Source organism: Pecten maximus, chromosome 9 (assembly GCF_902652985.1).
Source record: "Pecten maximus chromosome 9, xPecMax1.1, whole genome shotgun sequence".
In the NCBI taxonomy this organism is placed as follows: domain Eukaryota; kingdom Metazoa; phylum Mollusca; class Bivalvia; order Pectinida; family Pectinidae; genus Pecten; species Pecten maximus.
The window spans coordinates 36,205,364-36,229,105 of record NC_047023.1 but is presented as its reverse complement, the minus strand read 5'-3'; the positions used below and the strand labels follow the sequence as shown (position 1 = coordinate 36,229,105).

Sequence of the window (23,742 nt, the reverse complement as noted above, 5' to 3'; positions counted from 1 at the left end):
GGTACACCTAGACCACAGTATCAAGATGATAGCCATGCCATTTGATCATAAGTGAAGATACTAGATCTTATTGTGATTATACAGTCATAATCTGATGGCTTGCCAAAAACAATTGATCAACAACTGGAATCTTATTGTAATAATTCCAGGTAATACACTGGTCTATAGCTACCTAAACTGAAACAGTAGTACAGCAATTATTACCTGGAAAGGTAACCCGTAGTACGTAGTACTCATATAACAAAAGTACATCTTGTAATATGCAAGTGCATGGACTGAAGCTAGCTATCACCTGAAGTTTCTACCTGTGTAGTTAACAATTCCTTTATTATACAATGGTTACCTGTACATAATGATACATCTCTTGAAAGCACCTGATATTTTATCTGGACAGTAGTACACAAGACAGTACACAAGTTCTACCCCAATTTATAGAATCTGTGTAATACATGGGTAATTCCTGGACTTATAGAACCCATGCATATATAATACACAGGTTAACATTCTACCTGGACTTACAGAGGTCAGTAATACTAATACACAGGTTCTATTTGACTTACAGAAGTCAGTGATACTAATACACAGGTTCTATTTGACTTACAGAAGTCAGTGATACTAATACACAGGTTCTATTTGACTTACAGAAGTCAGTTATACTAATACACAGGTTCTATTTGACTTACAGAAGTCAGTAATACACAGGTTCTATTTGACTTACAGAAGTTAGTAATACACAGGTTCTACCTGGACTTACAGAAGTCAGTAATACTAATACACAGGTTCTATTTGACTTACAGAAGTCAGTAATACTAATACACAGGTTCTATTTGACTTACAGAAGTCAGTTATACTAATACACAGGTTCTATTTGACTTACAGAAGTCAGTTATACTAATACACAGGTTCTATTTGACTTACAGAAGTCAGTAATACTAATACACAGGTTCTATTTGACTTACAGAAGTCAGTAATACTAATACACAGGTTCCTTTGACTTACAGAAGTCAGTAATACTAATACACAGGTTCTATTTGACTTACAGAAGTCAATAATACTAATACACAGGTTCTATTTGACTTACAGAAGTCAGTAATACTAATACACAGGTTCTATCTGGACTTACAGAAGTCAGTAATACTAATACACAGGTTCTATTTGACTTACAGAAGTCAGTAATACTAATACACAGGTTCTATCTGGACTTACAGAAGTCAGTAATACTAATACACAGGTTCTATCTGGACTTACAGAAGTCAGTTATACTAATACACAGGTTCTATTTGACTTACAGAAGTCAGTAATACTAATACACAGGTTCTATTTGACTTACAGAAGTCAGTAATACTAATACACAGGTTCTATTTGACTTACAGAAGTCAGTAATACTAATACACAGGTTCTATTTGACTTACAGAAGTCAGTTATACTAATACACAGGTTCTATTTGACTTACAGAAGTCAGTTATACTAATACACAGGTTCTATTTGACTTACAGAAGTCAGTAATACTAATACACAGGTTCTATTTGACTTACAGAAGTCAGTAATACTAATACACAGGTTCCTTTGACTTACAGAAGTCAGTAATACTAATACACAGGTTCTATTTGACTTACAGAAGTCAATAATACTAATACACAGGTTCTATTTGACTTACAGAAGTCAGTAATACTAATACACAGGTTCTATCTGGACTTACAGAAGTCAGTAATACTAATACACAGGTTCTATTTGACTTACAGAAGTCAGTGATACTAATACACAGGTTCTATCTGGACTTACAGAAGTCAGTAATACTAATACACAGGTTCTATCTGGACTTACAGAAGTCAGTTATACTAATACACAGGTTCTATTTGACTTACAGAAGTCAGTAATACTAATACACAGGTTCTATTTGACTTACAGAAGTCAGTTATACTAATACACAGGTTCTATTTGACTTACAGAAGTCAGTTATACTAATACACAGGTTCTATTTGACTTACAGAAGTCAGTAATACTAATACACAGGTTCTATTTGACTTACAGAAGTCAGTAATACTAATACACAGGTTCTATTGACTTACAGAAGTCAGTAATACTAATACACAGGTTCTATTTGACTTACAGAAGTCAATAATACTAATACACAGGTTCTATTGACTTACAGAAGTCAGTAATACTAATACACAGGTTCTATCTGGACTTACAGAAGTCAGTAATACTAATACACAGGCTTTCTATCTGGACTTACAGAAGTCCGTTATACTCATACACAGGTTACTATTGACTTACAGAATGTCAGTACTACTAATACACAGGTTCTAATTGACTTACAAGCAGTCAGTTATATCTAATACACAGGTTTCTATCCTGGACTTAACAGAAGTCAGTTATACTAATACACAGGTTCTAATTACTGGACTCTTCACAGAAGTCAGTTATACTAATACACAGGTTCTATTTGTCTTACAGAAGTCAGTAATACTAATACACAGGTTCTATTTGACTTACAGAAGTCAGTAATACTAATACACAGGTTCTATCTGGACTTACAGAAGTCAGTTATACTAATACACAGGTTCTATTTGACTTACAGAAGTCAGTTATACTAATACACAGGTTCTATCTGGACTTACAGAAGTCAGTTATACTAATACACAGGTTGTATCTGGACTTACAGAAGTCAGTAATACACAGGTTCTACCTGGATTTAAGTAGGCTGTGATACACAGGATCTATCTGGACTTACAGATGACTGTAATTATTGATACAGGTTTTACTCTTACAGTCTTACAGAAGCCATCTAATATACAGGTCCTACCTGGATTGCAATATATAGTATACTAGGTTTTACCTGGATTTGCATCAGATTTGTAGTACACAGGTTCTACCTAGAACACAATTATACTGCAAGCTTCTTTCAGTTTAGGCTACACTTCAGCTTGTAGATGAAAATATATGTGTGTAATAATAGCTATGATTTATAGCCTTTTGTTCCTACAATATTTTGAATATATACATACAGCTTTGCCCTGTAATTATCTCCCTTGTCTAGTAGCTAGCAGGGAAGGAGTTTTCACAGCCCCTAGAAATGAAGCTACTAAATCTGCCAAGGATGTAACCACTTTTCAAATTATACTGTATTTATTTCTTCAAAGAAGTACTCTTCCAGTAGACAGCACTGCTCTCTAGTCGCCATGCCATTCCAAACTTCCAGTCACCATAGTAACACGATATAGATACAAGTTGTTCACTTCACTTGCCTTATCAGAAAAGTCTATATTTTTGGAAGAGCATCTTCTCTGTAGAGCAGCTCTAGTTCTCCACAGCCCAACGACTGCTACTCTTCACAATTTTAATGGTCTTTTTCAAATCTACTAAATTTAGTGAAAATGAGATTTTTTTGTATGGAATTGTATCGATTGGTTTTAATAGGGTTTCTGTGTAGTAAACAAGTTGTTGTAAGGCACATCAGTGAGAGTATATATTGGTTATATATGGTAGGTTTTTAGGTATTGATCGTTCAGAGCTGTGTATACAATGCTGTGTAAGTAACAAACTCATTCAAATACATAGTCATGTATTTGGAGCTTTGATATGGGTTTACAAAGCTTTGAGAGTATATTATTACAAATCATTTTCAAAATAGTGGAAAGGAATATATTCATTAGTTCATCACATAAGATTTTAATAAAAAGTTTATTTAGTTTATCCTTACTGCAGAAATTTCAGAATAAGAAATTGAAGTTTAAAATTTGTATACATTTAGATACTGTATAAACAAACTTTTGACAGTACGAGATCAGCAAACGTTAACATAAAGCAGATCGAGTTTTGATACTTTATTTGTTAATCAACAGTAAAAGATATAATGCTGCAATTTTAGAACATGTTTTTTTTTCATGTGGAGTATTAAAAGAAACCTATTGATAGATTTCAGCAGGTTTTTTTTTCAAGATTTTTTCGGGTGTATTTTGTACAAGTAGCAGAGGAAGATATCTCGAGGTTTTTATTTAGAGTTCTCGTGTATCATTCTAGGTTGAGTAATGGCTTATATCCATATAACCAGATAGCTATTAATGTCTTACTTCTTTATGAAGCCTTGACTTTGCTTCATGGATTTTATTTTTTAGGAACGTGAACACTGCACCTATTTAAATTTAATGAACCTTAAAATCAATCTGTGGCCATCTAATCTTATCAGTACAGCATCAAATCACCTAGATCAACACACATATGCCAATTATATGCTTAAGAAAATTTTAATCATTAAATATAGCTTTATCAGGATTTTCTTCAAGAGTAATTATAAATGACCTTATAGCTGTTGATGGGACATTAAACAATACAAAATCAAAATTTAATTCCATACAGTATTGTTTTCTGAATTTATTCATGATTTGATTTGATCAATGAAAAAATCCTTTCAGGTTTTTCATTGATCTCCAATGAAATTGGTCTTTGGGTAAACACCTGAAAACCTAGATCAATATACTTTATACACACCCATTATGTTTACAAAGCTTGATTTCAATATTGTTGCAAGTCACCTGGTATTTTGATATTTTTCTGTATGAAGAAGTGATTTTAAATTCGGTTGAGAGTCAATATTGATATTTGAATTCTGGTTCAAGGTCTTGTTTGTGTTTGCTTCCATCCTTGAGGAGTGCTAGATGTGATTGTTGGCTACTGTGACCATGAATTTTACTAGTAGCACTTAAGCAAATGCATTTGAAATATCATGATCACTAGCCACCTGAGGATAAATTAGACTACATAGAGATTGATCGAAGTTAGTTCAACAGGGTTAACCAGATATTTGAACTAGATCATGTATGTGAATTATGAAGTGCACCTTCCATCTCATATTATAGCAAATCATCAATAACTTGGTCGGCTGAAACAAATTTAAATTGTAAATGACAGTTATATTTAAAATTGCACAAAAAAGTTGAAATGGGTATTACTATAATAATTTTCATATTTTTTCTGGGGAAAGTATTTTGATATTGATTATTTAATCATAAATGCTGTATGAACTGATGCATGTACAACAATATCTACTGGACTAAGAGAAACACAAGATGATTCTAGTCGGGTGTTACATCATTGGTGTATACATGTACAAGGTATGTAATCATGTTATATGGCAAAACGTTTTTCCTTATCACTTCTTACATTCAGGGAATACATATAGGGCAAGATAGATAGTTTGATGACATCGTTGGCGTCAGTGTGGTCATCCACCTCAAAGGTTTCCATGCATAATTCACTGAGTTACTGTGGGCTGATAAAACATATATATAAATGCTAATTAATTGAGCAGGCTTTTCAGGTTTAAAGGTCAAGGTTACTTATAAAAAAATAGAAAATCTTTCCAGTATAAATTGAAAATTCATTCCTACATTAACTTCAATATCTGTCACTTGGGAGAAATTCTTGTTTCTTAAATGTTATGATTAATTTTTCATCCTTGAAACTGGTTTCAGGGGAAAGGTTAAAGGTCAATAGATAAGATATTCTTGCAATTTGAGTATACAGATCTAGATGCCCTAGTCATCTTGTCTTTGTATGCATAAATGTTGTATAACATGTCTAAAAAGAGGATTGTCATAGGTTGGGCAGAAATGAGAAGAAAATTAAGTTTTCTCACTAACTAAAGTATTCAGAACTATATTTACAACCCTAAAGAAGAAAGGGTTTCAGATTAGAATACATTGTCATTAATGTTTGTCAAAATTATACTGGTAATTATCAGTGTCTGTATTGTTTGCATTATTGGAAACCCAATGTCCCAAGGTTATCATACCCTTGCTTAGTCCTTTAAAATAGTATTTGCATTGCGGTCAAATGTGAAACAAGACATAGAAATGTGATTTTATTTAACTAAAGAAATAAAAATGCTGCCATTTCTCAATATCTATCCCCATTGAACTGCAAGTTTGGGTGACATTAGTTGGTTGAATAAAACTAGTTTCTGGTATCAGGTAGTAGAAACATGTTGCTCTGGTATACAGGGTGCCTTTTCACCACGGGTCAATGCAAGTGGATGACATTGATCACAGGGCCAAATGATCATGAGGGACATTGGTAATTGGGGTCAAATGAAGGACATTGTATGGTCATTAGGGTTAAAAAAAATGACAGGTTACTAGGGTCAAGTGAGCAATATTGGTTGCTGGTGTCGAATTAATGACATTGGTCACTTAATTGGGTCAAATGAGGGACATTGGTCACTGGGGTCAAATGAGGGACATTGGTCACTGGGGTCAAATGAGGGACATGTTGGTCACTGGGATCAAATGGGAGTCAGGGCATCCAGTTGACCCTTGACTTTTAGCAATTTCAGAAGTCAAATAACCTTTTCTCAGAAATCTGAAGGGTCAAAACATGTCAAATAGACATGTCCCTTCAAACCCAAGAGTCAGATCTCAATTTGGAGAGTCAAAAACATACTCTCAAGGGTCTACTGGATGCCCTGGGAGTGCATGCAACATAAGTCACAGGGTTGATTAAGGCAAGTAGAAAGCTTTTTAGGTACAGTAATGCTGTTTTAATAATGTGTTGTTCCGATCCTGTTGTTTATAGGTCAAACTGTGTTGATGTATCTATATATCGCGAGCAGCCTTAGCTTATGATTATTGGATTAGGTGGTCAGATGGTTTTCATAGAGCAGGCATATTGCATGTAGCTTTTGTATCAAAGGTCTGAATAATTCAATTTGTATTGTCTTCATACTAACATTTATCAATATTTCATCTTCTGCCCAATACCTAATGTATATTGATGCTAGAAAGACATATACCATGTGTTGAACCCCTCAATGTGGGCATGCATATTATATGATTTCCATGGTGATTTAATTCTTTGTACTGGCCTCAACTGTAGGGACTTATTACAGGTGTCTGTAGAGGTAGCCACCAGCTACTACAAGGAGACCCCCTCCTAAAACTATCCTGGCTGTTGACAAGGTGATAAACCTGACAGACAAACTTAATAACAAATTAGATGTATCATAATTTATATCTATTTTGTGGAGTAGATTGCCAGAGGTTTTTCAAAAAACTTATGGAATGACATATGGTATGGATGTACTTGCCACATCTGTGTTTGCTGTGAGAGGCTGCCAACATTGCCTCTTTTATATTAATTCAGTGGTGATGAGATAATTGTAACAAGTGGTTGACTATTGGTTAATAAAGAAGGCAGTAGGTTATACAGGGAGTCTGGAGTTTATGACAGCACCAGGTTGATCTTTAGTAGAACACACATGGAACTCGAGGGCAGCTTATAACAGGCCTGAAATGGTAGACTTTAACACAGGGGGTGTAGCTAGAAACATGCTGTACTTATAGATAAACCTAGACTTAATAAAATGAGAAAATCAAGCATATCATCAAAAGACTTTCTTGATATTGTAATGAATACATAGTGCATGAATGTTAAGGGTAATGAAATTATTTAAAGAGAGTTAACACAGGTTTTCAGCTGATGAACAAAAAATGTTACGAAATTAGGAATATTCAATGATTGAAGAAAATATCCCCCTTCTGATTCAAACGACTTCTTCGGGTTAACGTAAAAGATGTAGGATCATAGTCTCTGCTGCTGTTAGTGTTAGGTCTCTGGAATGATATATATAATCAACAAAGTTTGTTGAAAAGAAATGACCTTGGGTCACATGGGGTAAAATATTCAAAAAGGGAAACAATTGCATTTAAGTAACTGAAATTAGAGGATCATACCAAGTGAGTAATACAGGCCCATTAGCCCTCTTGTAGCATTTTCATCTTGCAGTTGATGTGGACTAATGGAATTGGTTGAAAATGGATGTTTTATAAAGAATGGCAGAGGGCCAATAGCAAATATTCTATCTTTTGTGTGGTTTGATATATCCTGAAGGAATATTAGCTCCTTGGGAAAAACACAATTGATTAATCAATAAAGGCATTGTCATGATTTCATAATGCTGTATGAACTAGGAAATATTTATCTTGAATATTAGCTGAAGTGGCAGTTGAAATATTCATGTACTGCCTATCCTTGTCACTCGGAAGTTCATATCTGCATGTATCAGTTTTATTATGAAAATTTCAATATCTCTTTGAAAAAAAACAATACTTGAAAAACTGAGCATTTTATACAAAACTGGTTATTAACTTACATTTTGTAGAAAAAAAAATTATCAATATGCATATAGAATCATTATATTAATGGTATTTAGTTGTTAAGAACCAGCTGTGTGGTTATGTATACAAATGTATTCTCAGTATGCATGAGAATCACTATAGAATTTTCCCCTCCCAGAACATCATGGGGACACATGTAGGGAATCAATATCGCCTGTTATATATATATATATATATATTGTAGATATCTTACTGGACTTCATACATCTGATTAGGTCCGCACAGGCACAGACAGCGACCTTTGACATCCAGTGAATGAATATTTTCCTATTGATTATAAGTATTTGCTGGAATATTTCAAATTGGAATTTGTGTAGGGTTGTATAAGGAATTTCTTTTACCATGACAGATTCACATTAGGTTTTCCTGAGTTGTAAAAAAAATTTGCAAGTCAGTTTTATCTGGGATAAAAAGCAGAACAGATGTGAATTCCCATTACACATTATGAAAGGTACTCCAATCATTTCTGCTGAGCTGAGCTAAAAATCCTGTTATTTTTCTTAGAACAGAAGACATGTTACATAAAGTCAATTAAAAAATTCAACATTGTTTTACAGAGCGAACAACCAATTGGAAGACATGCTACAGATATTGTCAATAGCCGATTAAAATGATAAACGCATGTTACAGAGCAAACAGCCAATCAGTAGACATATTGCAAAGTTCACTGTCTTACAAGAAAAATGCCAACAATTTCATTGGATTTATAGATAAAACATTTTTCAAATATAAACGACAAAATACAGTGATAGATGTCAATCAGTAGGCGATTTACATGCTTTGCAAAAATTGTTATGGTTTGATTCAAATTGCAGATGTTTTTCAATCAAAAACTGGTTAGACCAATTTGTCCATGCATGCATTATATTTTATATGTAGTACCTATAATTTCCATATTGGTAGTATTTCCTCGTCAGTTTCTGGCCCAAGTTAACATCATGGAAATTAGGGGGACCTTTTAGGCGAGTGGTGATCCTCAAAGATTTTGTCACATTACACTACAGCTGTATGCATATACAGTGCAACTTACAGAAACAGATCATCTCTAATACTAAACGAAATGGTGATGTATGGAATTGATCCTTCTTTATTATAATAATAAAAAACTTCCTAAAACCAATATATTGCAAATGCTCTGAACTGCAAATACCAAATCAATTTTGTGTCCAGAATGGTGAAAATATTCCCAAAATTACAAGTATTATCTCCGGATGGTGACTAGTCAAAATGGATGACTTCTTCAAACTGACCCTCTCTTGCTATAGTCTGGTCAAACATTCATGTAGCATGCGCTGCATGATCAGTTTTGAAAATTTCCACTGTATTACAAAGTTATATTAGGTCAGTCTTCCTGGCATCTAATCATAACGTGGACCTGCCAATTGGGCTTTGACTAATGTGGCACAGATTGGGGTCATCAATAATTATAATCCATAGTTACACAGCCACGTGTCCTTGATGTCCAACAGTACTCATTAAATACAACTAACCATAAATTTCTAGTATTTTAAATTCAAAACACAAGGACAAATTTAAATTTAGATATTCATTTTCTCCATGAAAATTTTCATTCAGTCCTTTATTCCTGCATTTCCTTTTGATTAACAACATTTTTGAAAAGGCAATTCAACTATTTGAAAGGCAAATTTAACTACAGTAAATTATTTTGCAAAAGTTACAAAAGTTCAAAGTAGACAAGTAATTCAATATTGTTTTTGGTCCAGAGACATGTTATTTTGTTTCTTTGTGTAAAGCCTGAGATTTGAAAATTACTGGTCCATTAGCGAGGTCTTTTTGTGAGATCTGTGTCGGGTAAAATCTCTGAATAATTCTGGAAATACAAATGAGGAGAAATTAATGTTTTCATTAGACCTGTAAAAAAAAATTGTTTTTTTTGTTCACTGCTAAAATATTACCATCACGAGTGGATATCTGGCACAAGCTGAGATACATTTGTAGTGACATTAATGCTTAAAATGGTAAGTTTGATTTGTTACCTATATAAATAATATTATAAAGATCCTACCTGTGGAAACTTCTATCTGCCTTTGTTAAATTATCATCCAGGTAACACAAATGTTTTGAAATGTTCACGGTGGTCGTATATCAAATTAACCAATCTCCCCACAATGAACACCTAGGCTCCTATAGAATTAACAGCAAATCTTCTCAGATTGTGATTGTAAGGTGTTAAAGGAGTCAAAAAAATGAGAAAGTGACACGGGATTACATAATGGACGTACTATGGGTTTAGATAACCCATACAATAACTGTTCCCCAGCCTCACTTTCAGTGTTTACAGATACAACCAGTGTTTGTTGATGTCAAACAAACCTTTCCCTATGTAACACAGCTGGATATGCACTCATGGTGCCAGTGCATTGCACCTGTCTGAAGGAAAATTTTGGGGAGTACTAGATCTGCTAAGTAGTATTTCTGAACGTCTTCACTTGAGGACAAATGGTTGAAGGTCCACCGTGTACTTGGCTGATGTTATGGAGAGGCAATAGATATTAGTTAAACTTTAACAGACCAGAAAAAAGGCTGTAAATGTATATTATTATGAATTGAAAGATTCAGTGAGAGAGGAAGAGAAGAGAGTAATTGGTCTCTCACATTAACAGAAACTAATTTACCTGGTAATCTCTTCTCTGTCTGCATATTTTAGATATTTCAGGTACACCAATAAAGTTATGATCATGCTCAGTTCTCAGCATGAATCCTATTAAGGGAACACATTTTACTATTTCCCTGCAGAGTTTCAGTTTTGTTCAGGTTTTTGTCAGTAGATTCCAAAGAAATGATGAGAATAACCTACCGTAATTTCCATATCATTAAAGTGTCCAATATAATTATATATAATACACTAATGTGTAAAATATTGGATACCTTCCACATTACCCTTATTTGAGCTAGGTTTAAAGTGCTTGATACCGAGTTCTGTATTTATCCTGTAATAAGCCTGGCTGTGAGGCCAATTACACATAGACTTGCACTCTATTGTGGGTAGGACTTATTGCAGCTCGATGAAATATCATTTGTTACGTTTTCTGAAATAGACCAATGAGTGGGCTTATTTCTAGATAATTATGTTAGGCTTATATGCAGTATATGGATAGAGTGAGCAAACTAAAACTTTGATTTGGTTCTCATTTAAGTCATTACCAGCTGATTTGAGGCTAGACCCTTTTTTCCTCGACAATATATACTGACAGTACAGGTCGGTTCCAAATAGCATTAACCTTCAACCAAAATAGATATCTTGTATCATAAAGTCATATGACATTACTAATGGTATTTTGTTAATGACATCATCATATTGATGTGGTGTGAATGTGATGTACTTGGACTATATTGTATATAGATTTAAAAGAGAGCATAAGGTCACCTTACTAGCTCAGGATTGTGGGAAGTTTTAGCCTATTGGTGGTAGGATGTACAAGTATGGAGAGCGAAAGGTTGCTAGTCCAAGTCCCAGCTTATAGAGAGCAACAGGTTTCTTGTTTGAGTTTCAGCTTATTAAAGTGAGGGGTCTCTTGTTTGAGTCCCAGCTTATAAAAGTGAGGGATCTCTAGTTCGAGTCTCGGCTTATAGAGAGTGACAGATTTCTAGTTTGAGCCCCAGATTAATTATAGATCTTGAGCAAGAGGTCGATAGATCATGATCACGGCTCAGCATATATGCAGCATATTTTTCATTTACTATTACAGAATAATTAAATAGGCTGGACAACAATGAACCCAATACCCGGTCAGTGTCATGGCATCATAATGTACAGATACCTATACGGTACGCGTTCTCTATGTAAGCAATATTGTGAAAGGAAGCAAATCGTTAAATACCCTAATAAATGTTTACGAACTCATACAACAAAAGCTGTAGAAATATGAGAAAGTGATACAGTGCATAATTGTGTTCCTGTCTCACAAAGACAATGGACAAATTATTGAGGCATAGAGAAAAGACATTTTAATCGAGTTAAATAATGCATCATTAATCATATGGTCCATTAATTCTAAATCGGTGATAACGTGCATGTGAGCTGTATTGAGTTAAACTACATACGCAACTTATAGATTTTTTCGGTTGAATAGAGAGTGTTGCGTATTTGAAAAGACTGATGTGTCAGCAGAACTAAGGAAGCAGATTATCATGAAGACATCGGGAGAATGGATTTTTATTGTCCCCCACGGTGCTGTGTTGATGCAGAAGATGAAAATTGTATGCATGATATTGAGATGAGCTTGTGAAGGCAGGGGATATTCGTCTACATCAATATGTTATTGTTGGAAGGGCCAGAAATACATAATACTTCTGACTATATCAACAACATGTTACACTCCACAGACAACATTAGTTATTATTCTTGTGTTTATAGAATGGCAACTTGATGCATGTCCGAAAGGACGTAAATGATGACCATTTAGGAAAGGTCATTTAATGAAAGCTTTACTTTCATCCATCTTCTATTTCTCTCTAAATATAATGCTGCAATCCATTGATGAATGATACTTCAGCTCAGATACAGCATTATTGGAAGATGCTAATAAACAATTCATGCCATAAATTGCTGGATAGTGTCACAGTAATTTATTTGCATTGCACACCTTCCAGCTGTGCTCCCTCCATGTTCCCTAGTGTTAATTGACAAGGTTTATTGGTAATTAGGCTATCTAATTTAATATGGCTCTATTTTGCCTCCTGTGGTGTAAGAACCCAGTACTTAATGTTTATTTCTGGTGTGAATGTTATGGTATATTTCTATGGAATGGAAGTCGATTGTTGTTGTGCATTTGGTGTCAATATAAACATTATATTCCTGCTCTTATATTAATATGATATATCTTTGTGGATTAGCCAATTATAAACCCCCTAATGAGACACATATGTGTTTCATGAACAAGGAAGTGCCTGCAAGTCTTGGAATAATCCTTTTCAAAGATCATTAGTTTCTAAAAGGAGCCCAATTATTTCTAATACATATTTTGATATAGAGCTCTAAAATACATTCCTTTGAAATAGAAACCTGGAAGGATTCCTTTATAGTTTATGAGACCAATTTGTTGAATCAGCATTTGTCGTAAGCAGCAGTATACTGTAATTACCAAAAATGAGAAAACTTATATTATTGCCTTGATGTTTTGAAGAAAAAATGTCTTAGAAATTTTTATGATTTTTAAATTAATTGTGTTCAGATTTTAAGTTCTGAAAATTTGAATAAGAAATTGATATACATGTAACTAATTTCATAAGATATTGTTCTTTGGGGAACATAATTATGTCAGGTGTAATTCTCTAGTTAAAATCAGATGTTTCTATGTATAGGTCCTGTATCTGATGTTTCCTATCTGCCAATGTAGGCCTTTGTATAGGGCTGTGTCAGGTGGTACATTTTAATTCTGCAAGTCATGCGCTTAGTATACTACTGATTATCAGGGCACGTACCCACCATCAAGATTTTTTCCTGACTTAAGTGTTGTTTACTGTGTAAATTTACAACCAAGATATATGTATTGGTACACATTTAAGAAGTCGGTACAGTAAATTATTTCTTCAATGGAAAATGTGATCACAAATATTTTAATCCTTTAAAGTCTTATTGGGACATCATATAACAGAGATGATTCAAAGCAAACCATGCTAAATCAAACTTGTTTGTGTCAATTGAAGCACTAGATGAGACAGAGGGCAAGACATTTTATTTCATTCTGACATTTCAAATAGACAAAACATTATTAAAGAGGAAATGAAATCACAGGAATCGGTAGAGGATGCAATCGAAGAGGAAGTGACATCACAGGAATCAGTAGAGGATGCAATTGAAGAGGAAGTGACATCACAGGAATCAGTAGAGGATGCAATGGAAGAGGAAGTGACAACACAGGAATCGGTAGAGGATGCAATCGAAGAGGAAGTGACATCACAGGAATCAGTTTAAGATGTTATGGAAGAGGAAGTGATATCACAGGAATCAGTATGAGATGTTATGAAAGAGGAAGTGACATCACATGAATCAATAGAGGATGCAATGGAAGAGGAAGTGACATCACAGGAATCAATAGAGGATGCAATTGAAGAGGAAGTGACATCACAGGAATCAGTAGAGGATGCAGTGACAACACAGGAATCAATAGAGGATGCAATGGAAGAGGAAGTGACATCACATGAAACAGTATAAGATGTTATGGAAGAGGAGTGGCATCACAGGAATCAGCAGAGGATGATATGAATGAGGTAATGATATAATAGGAATCGGTAAAAGATACAATGAAAGAGGAAGTGACATCAGGAATCAAGGAAAGATACAATGAAAGAGGAAGTGACATCAGGAATCAATAAAAGATACAATGAAAGAGGAAGTGACACCAGAATGACTATTCAGAAGATATGACTTGGGAGACATTGTGCAGAACATGCATGTTATGAGACTGGTGTGTGAAGAAAGTGGCCTTTAGTTACAGGACATTGTTTTGGAGGAAATGACATCACATGTATTGTTACAGGACTGCTGAGGAAGTATATAGGACAGCATACAATGGAGGAGGTGACAATAATGGTTTTCGACAATTTGAGCTTACCCAGAACACTACATCTACCACTTTAAAACTTGGCAAACACACACTTTAATGCAAATAACCTGCATTGGTGCAGTCAAATACAAACGGAGCCCCTATATATGTTATATACACCAGGGAACTGTCTCTTGTCTTCTGTCTGTCCGGACTAATTCCTCACTGCTGATGGTTATGAGTGTCAAGCTAGGCATTCCTCCAGGTGACAAGTTCAGACATGACCCTATACTCCAGTGCCAAATGAGTCTACACAACCAGCAGCCAATCATCAGGGAAATGCAGCTTCTCATAATTCATTTTTCCTGAATTTCATGAATTGTGAGTCCAGTCAAAAGAATGATCAGTTTGTTCATGCTGATGATGTGAAATTGGTGAAGAAAAAAAGGAATTGGTGTCCTTGTATGGCGTTTCTGTTTCCTGGTGATTTAATCAATGAAAGTAATAAATTATCCCTGAAAAAGTGCTTTTCAAAGACCTGTGTTATAAAATGTCGTTTCTTTTGAGTTTACCTTTTTAAAAGCACTATAATGGAGGTCGATTTGTAGATCACACTTACTGCTGCTTTGGGCAAGTTCACTAGTGCAATCTGGGAAAATTTTCTGATCAATTCCATTTACTGCATGTACCAGCACTACAAAGAGGTATCGTGCCACTTTAACTTTTGGTTGATATCGTGCAAGGATGATAATTTAGCTGGAATATTTCATTGAAAAACACCGAACCTATAAAGATGTAAACCTAAATGGCTCCATTGGTTTGGCTGATATGTAACATGGAGCTTTTGCATGCTTGAAGTCTATAATGGTGTAGAACACTGACAGTGGCCCTGCATCATGAGGGGACTGATAGAATGGGGCTCTGTCTATTAATCAATATACGATCTAATTACCTTACCCATCATACTACACACTTCCACACTGTAATGGGCATGTAATACTGTAAAATGTAAAACATTCTTTTGCAGTTTTGACTTTTTCAAATTGTTTTGTTGATTTATTTTTTCTATGTTTTACTGGTACATCTGGACTTTAAGACTACACCAATTTGTAGTCACTGAATTAACATTTTTGCTGCACTACAAAACTGGTAAAGGTTTTATGTTAAAAAAATATGTTCAGGAACAAAGTCAGACCAATAATTTTAGTCCTACCTATAACTATATTGCAGATGTATGTTTGTTTGCTTGGTTTATCACCCTGTGAACAGCCTCCTTGTTGTAGTTGGTGACTACCTCGCTGAACAAAATACAGAAGGCCCATCGCAATGCTATCCTGAGCAATAAGGGTTTCTTGCTCATGGGCACAACCATGACAGCACAAACCAGCCCGTTGCAGATGTTAGCTAGAAGACATGTATAGCATTATATTTAGAATATGAATATCCATAATTTAGCCCTTTTAAAGTTTACAAGTTCACACACACATACACAAAAAAAGTTTTAAATTGGGAACATCTGCAAGAAGAGAAAGAAGTAATCATTCCATGTTTCTGTACTAAAGATTCTAGGACATTTATTGATCAGTTCCATTGCTACAGACTGTTCTAGATATAAGCGTATCCTCATGGAGCCAGCACAACAAATCCTTTTTGTACAAATACATGTATACTAATTCTGGTAGGATTCATGCTAGAGAGTGTACAATTTACCACTTTGGTGTCTCTGGGATTTGTTTCATATTGGTTTTCTGATTACTGAATTCACAAGCATCTAGTGACTGTTTTATAGAAGGCATGTAGGTATACATGTACTGATCATGGAAAAATGAATACTTCTGAAACGGAAAAGGCGTGTAAACCATTTTAAATCCCACTCTAGATGTTGTGATAATTTATGATATGTTATCAGTAGAATTTTAAGACTGTGTTTATTTGGATTATTTGGAACTTTATATGTAATTAAACAGCATGTACCAATGATTAAAACATAATGACTGAATTTAAATTTGTGTTATACTCTTGTCTAAGGCCTCGCTGCCATATCAAGTGAAAGTTCATCACATATATTCATATTTTGTTATATTCCAAGTCAGTAGTAGACAGGGATTAAATATTGAGTAGATGCTGTGTGCTTATACATTATTACATTACTTTAAACAGCTAAAATATTGAAAAACAGTAAAATATCTTTGCAAAAACAGTAAAATATGCTATTTCTATCCATTTTGAAGGAGAGAAAAAGTTTTGATTTTTTTTTTCATACATTGAAATTAAGGTTATAGCCAGTGTCACAATTTCCATAAAAACTTTATTTTTGGTTCAAAATTTTACTTCAACAGTGAAAAACTTGATACAGTATTGTAAATCAAAGTACAATGTACAATGTACAGTGTAACTCATAAATGAAGCTTCCATAATTCATGACAGAATACAGTGTACAAAAGGCTTCAATATTTATCAGTGTTCCCAATACAAATCTTATGGTGCAAGGAAAAAAACCAGGTACATGTTTAAAAAAGAAAACTGTTAGCATTGAGAACATCTGTTTATGCCATTGGTGGCAAGTGCTAGGTATAGTGGAATGGTTTATGTATTTGTGGCAAGTAGGTTTACATACATATTTTAGCAGGGAAACAATTGATGGAGTAAATCGGTAAAGGAAACCATTCAACACAAGTCTTCAGGGTATTGTGTGCTTGTTCCCAATTTCTGAATAACAGGAAAATGTCTTAGAAATACCAGATCGAGGGAAATGCATTTTGGTAGAGTAATTAATTATTGATTACTCAGTGTTGTTTGTTTCTCCATAAAACCTCAGAGGAACTGTTGCCCGTTTTGAATGCTACAGTTCGGAATTCATTTGTCTCCATGACTCTGTCTAAAAGAAATGAATTAGGAAAATTGTAAGGTACAAAATTTGTAAGCCTGTATCTTTGGAAATGAGCTTACACTATAACTGCAGGTAAAGATTGGCTCCTGTCTCAAGAATACTAAAATTACTCAAAAAAAAAAAAAAATAATGAAATAAATAGATAAATAAAAGTAGAAAGACTCATAATTTTTATCTCATCAAGTTTATGTCTGATTTTAAGTTTCAAACCAGATACTCTAATATTAGAATTCAGCTTCAAGGCAACTCAGGGGTCTGATGGGCAGTCATAGTGTTGGCAGTGTAAAGTATACTAGTATTTATGCATAGAAGGCAATACGATACAATAGAGATGTTGATTTTTCGTGAATTTTTGTGGTCTTTACTCTTTTCATAAGCTCACCAAGATATTTAAATTCAGAATTAAGATTGATACAGGAAATTTAGGACTGAGGAATTCTGAAATTGGGTCAATAAATGTTATTGAAATATTATATAGAGTGTTTATATCTTCTCACCTGAGATGAAGGCCTGACTGACAGGGAATATTAAATAAAGATGGGCTGTCTAGAATCTGATAACAGTATTTACATAGACATCTGACAGAAAAAAGGGGCCCTGTTTATCACACATGTAGATTTGAACTAGATTGAAAAATATTAAAAACCAGAACCCAGAACTCAAATCCAAACAAAAACATGCAGAGCTGCAGTACCAGACAGTAGAAGGCATATTCTAACAAGTGGTTCAGCCCTTCCACTTTTAACTTATAAACTCCTGTACTGTCTGAAAATATTTGACCGCAGTTCCATCAGTACTCTTAACATATGGACATTTGTTATGTTATTGGACATCACATGATCCGGAAAAAAAATCTTCATTCAAGAACATTCCTTAATTTCTTTTAAGATTTTTCTATGGAAAATTGTATAAGTCAAAGATAAATTAAGGAATGTCAATGAAAATGGGGCCTGGTCATTTCTTATCATTGTTTCATCCCTCATATTGGTTTCATCAGCAAAGCACAACCATGAAGTGGCTCTATATATACGTAGAAAAATTATATCCTGAGTTAGTTTTAACCAACATGGTTGTTTCAGTACTTATGCTCAAGTAGCTTTCATTTTTAGCCCAGACTGGTCGTTTCTTAGCTTCCTGAAAAAACACGAACCGCCACGATGCTCCATTTTCGTAGTGGTTTGTGTTTCTCGGATATCTAAGAAAAGGACCCATCTTGTGTTGACATGGTCGTGTCCATGGCAAGACACTTTACCCAATTGTTCTAGATGGTATGGGAAGGGCCTCCAGCAAGTTTTTAAGTTGGGTAGTTACCAGCTACTACAAGATCACCCTGTCTCAAAACGACCCTTGGTGTTCCTGGCGTGATAAACTCTACAAACAAACATTTCCAATCTGAGTGTAACGTGCAGTTGAGCAACTAAATCCAGTCAATGTTTAACCTCAATAATCTTTATTTTTGTCTGAATCCTATGTAGGTTGTAACTAGTTCTATCTTAAACTTTTCTGATACAAAACATGTGGATGTTAGTGCAAAACAAAATTTGAACATAGTTACTTTGTGAAGTGTAAAATTCCTCAGGTATGTTTTGATTGCTGTTTTATACCTGTAAATCTTCTGTATAAATCCCCTGCTAAGGTATACTCTGACACATTAAATAAATAAAAGTACAGCCTTATTGCCATGAATATATATATATATATTCCTGTATGACCTCAATGTCTTATATATTGAACTCATAAAGTTGTGTTATACTGTGTGCTTGCTCCTCTGGACTGCATGCGGTTTCCATGTTTTGCAGCACGCCTGTGTGTTAGTGGAGATATATATATATGAGTAAGTAGCACCTGTTGGCTGTAGGTGTGTTTAGTGTGTGGGCACACCTCCCTCCCCTCCGTATATACTATCTCCCTTATCTCCCCTCACATCACAGCTACACAGCTCCCAAATGTAGGCCCATCATAACCAAACTACAGCCAAACAGTCTCACGGATGTGGCAGAACACTCCTGTAAACTGTGAATAAACATTTGTAAAGTTTCAAATGTAGGACAGACTATAACAAGTGAAAGTGACATTTCCAATTTCCAGTATCAGGCTATGTGAAATTGACCTGTAGACCAACTAAATTACAACCATGTCTTCCAAGGTCAGAATGACTTCTCTTGGGAAATTAAATTGGCCTGTCCTTCTACAGACCCACTGCCCTCCCTAACACTATCCATCCTCCTATATCAACATGTCCATCTCCAAACCCTTCCCATCACAATCACCTGGCCATTCCTAGGTCACACTGACCTTTCACACGTCAAACAACCTGTAAATGGACTAATCCGGAAATTTAACAGCCTAATAATGCTGAATTTCATCTTCCTGAAACAGTGTGTTTTCCTTTGGGTAGTGTACATAAAGTGCAGTTTACCTTCCTTTATAGGGGCCTGCGTGTTGTAAAGCGGTACTGTGCATATGCATATACAAACTGTATCTGTAATTTAATTTGTGGTATGAAATTGACCTTAGAAATAATATGTTTTTTTGGGTGTGCTATAAGACACATGATTCAGCATGACCTACTTTGAAATATCTTTTCATAAAAAATGTACTAATCCAATTTAATCTTTTTAAACTATGATTTGCCCTACTTCATCCTGTAAACGTGAATTTAAAGGCACTAAAAAAAAAAAGCATCAAAATATACTGAACTTTAAACATCCACAGAGTGGTATACAAATTTTATTATATACTCATTCAGTTTGGGAAGGATAATCTTAAGTTTATTTACCAGCAGTAAAAACAAAATTATCTTCGCAACCTAAAGGGCAAGTGAGCTTCATGCAGCATTGCTATGTCCATTGTCTGTCTTTCCATTGACAGTCTTGTTTGATGTCCACTTTCTTTCATGAAAAAATCTTTTCAAACATTTTGTAACTAAGATACCTACTTGAGTCTTGTTATTTGACTTGTAGGATGCTAGGACCGATATTCAAGGGAGTGATCTTTAAAAACTTCCAAGACATGCAAAGTTCAAGGGTAATCATACTGGGCTATAGAGTACCATACAGTGATAAAGGGCTATCATGTTTGTTCAAATGAATGACCTTGAATTACTTTGGAAGTCTTATGGAACACATTTATAGTAGATAGTCTTGAAACAATTCTGTGTTATATATGGACAGGTATATGCCTATATCAAAGTCTCTATGTGATATCAATAAGTTAAGACAAGTTATCAACAGCTGGTAAAGAAAAAAAAAAACTCCTAAATTTTCTGAAAAAAGGAAGTACTGCCGATCAATTTTTAAAACATTGCCCAACTCCCCCCCCCCCAAGGTCTGCAGGACATTGTTATATTAGCATATCACACTGCTTCATTAGCATATCACACTGCTTCATTAGCATATCACACTGCTTCATTAGCATATCACACTGCTTCATTAGCATATCACACTGCTTCATTAGCATATCACACAACTTCATTAGCATATCACACAATTTCATTAGCATATCACACTGCTTCATTAGCATATCACACTGCTTCATTAGCATAGCACACTGCTTCATTAGCATATCACACTGCTTCATTAGCATATCACACAACTTCATTAGCATATCACACAACTTCATTAGCATATCACACTGCTTCATTAGCATATCACACTGCTTCATTAGCATATCACACTGCTTCATTAGCATATCACACTGCTTCATTGCAGAAATTCATGATGTCCTCTTATGAACCTGGCTGTTAGGAAATTAAACCCCCAAAAATCAAAAGCTGATGATAAACATTCAAACTAATTTCTTTTTCTTTCCTTTACAGATTATGCCGGATTATTATCATTTTCAACATAGAAAAGTAGCCAAAAGGTCACTTTATTCCAGCTCATATTTTCACCGAACTCTTGCGTCAGAACCAAATGTAAGTACTCAATGTTCAAACTTGTATGATGCTATCCCTTTAGTAAATAAAGTGCATGGTAGAACCATAGTTGATTTACTACAACAACAAAAAGAGAGAGAGAGAGAGATGAGTTCAGTGTACAATTCCAGAAAAAATATATCCATGCAATTATTCATTTTTATCTGACGAATATTTTGTCTTCTACAAAATGGTTTCAAACAGATGACTCGTAAGAGGAAGTTTGTCCTCTGTTTCATCTGTTTTTTATCAGCTAATGGTAATGTTATATATACATCTGTTGTTTTAGTTAATGGTGATATTATACATCTGTTGTTTATTAGTTAATAGTGATGTTATATATCTTTTGTTTATCAGTTCATGGTAATGTTATACATCTGTTGTTTATCAGGCCATAGTTCATAGTAATGTTATATACATCTGTTGTTTATTAGTTCATGGTAATGTTATATATCTGTTGTTATTAGTTCATGGAAATGTTATATATCTTTTGTTTATCAGTTCATAGTAATGTTATGCATCTGTTGTTTATTAGTTCATGGTAATGTTATATATCTGTTGTTTATCAGGCCATAGTTCATAGTAATGTTATATACATCTGTTGTTTATCAGTTCATGGTCATGTTATACATCTGTTGTTTATTAGTTCATGGTAATGTTATACATCTGTTGTTTATCAGGCCATAGTTCATAGTAATGTTATATACATCTGTTGTTTATTAGTTCATGGTAATGTTATATATCTGTTGTTTATTAGTTCATGGTAATGTTATATATCTTTTGTTTATCAGTTCACAGTAATGTTATATACATGTGTTGTTTATCAGTTCATGGTAATGTTATATATCTGTTGTTTATCAGTTCATGGTAATGTTATATACATGTGTTGTTTATCAGTTCATGGTAATGTTATATACATCTGTTGTTTATTAGTTAATGGTAATGTTATATACATGTGTTGTTTATCAGTTCATGGTAATGTTATATACATCTGTTGTTTATTAGTTAATGGTAATGTTAAACATCTGTTGTATATCAGTTCATGGTATTGTTATATATCTGTTATTTATCAGTTCATGGTAATGTTATATACATGTGTTGTTTATCAGTTCATGGTAATGTTATATACATGTGCTATTTATCAGTTCATGGTAATGTTATAAATCTGTTGTTTATTAGTTCATGGTAATGTTATATACATCTGTTGTTTATCAGTTCATAGTAATGTTATATACATGTGTTATTTATCAGCTCATGGTAATGTTAAACATCTGTTGTATATCAGGTCATGGTATTGTTAGATATCTATTGTTTATTAGTTCATAGTAATGCTATATACATCTGTTGTTTATTAGTTAATGGTAATGTTAAACATATGTTGTTTATCAGTTCATGGTATTGTTATATATCTGTTGTTTATTAGTTCATGGTAATGTTATAAATCTGTTGTTTATTAGTTCATGGTAATGTTATATATCTGTTGTTTATTAGTTCATGGTAATGTTATAAATCTGTTGTTTATTAGTTCATAGTAATGTTAAACATCTGTTTATCAGTTCATGGTAATGTTATGCATCTGTTGTTTATTAGTTCATGGTAATGTTATAAATCTGTTGTTTATTAGTTCATGGTAATGTTATATATCTGTTGTTTATTAGTTCATGGTAATGTTATAAATCTGTTGTTTATTAGTTCTTGGTAATGTTATATACATCTGTTGCTTATCATTTCATGGTAATGTTATACATCTGTTGTTTATTAGTTCATGGTAATGATATATACATCTGTTGCTTATCATTTCATGGTAATGTTATATATCTTTTGTTTATCAGTTCATGGTAATGTTATATACATCTGTTGCTTATCATTTCATGGTAATGTTATACATCTGTTGTTTATTAGTTCATGGTAATGTTATATACATCTGTTGTTTATTAGTTCATGGTAATGTTATATATCTGTTTATCAGTTCATGGTAATGTTACATACATCTGTTGTTTATTAGTTCATGGTAATGTTATATATCTGTTGTTTAATGGTAGTGTTACTGATTTTTTGGTTAATTACCAGTTAACATTTTCCAGATTCAGCAAACTACAATGTGACCATTTAACTGATTGATGAATTGATTTGTTAACAAGATCATGACATTTTTATGAGATAACTGATTAATTTGATGACTGGCCTGAGAGTTTGTCCTTGATGACAGGGTAGAACAAGGGCTATAATGCTTCAGGCCTTATCATATATCAA

At 33.9% G+C, this 23,742-nt stretch overlaps 1 protein-coding gene across 4 annotated transcripts in view; it reads left to right on the top strand.

The window, feature by feature from the left end:
- LOC117334865 (furin-like protease kpc-1) overlaps positions 1–23,742 on the top strand; it is a 148,399-nt gene that overhangs the window by 2,749 nt on the left and 121,908 nt on the right. For all 4 annotated transcript variants that reach the window (XR_004534242.1, XR_004534241.1, XM_033894697.1 and 1 more), the window contains exon 2: positions 21,391–21,489. Coding sequence is in view for 2 of the 4 variants with exons in the window: in XM_033894697.1 (XP_033750588.1) it covers positions 21,391–21,489 (99 nt within the window). In the remaining 2 variants the exon portion in view is untranslated. The remainder of the gene's footprint in view (positions 1–21,390; positions 21,490–23,742) is intronic.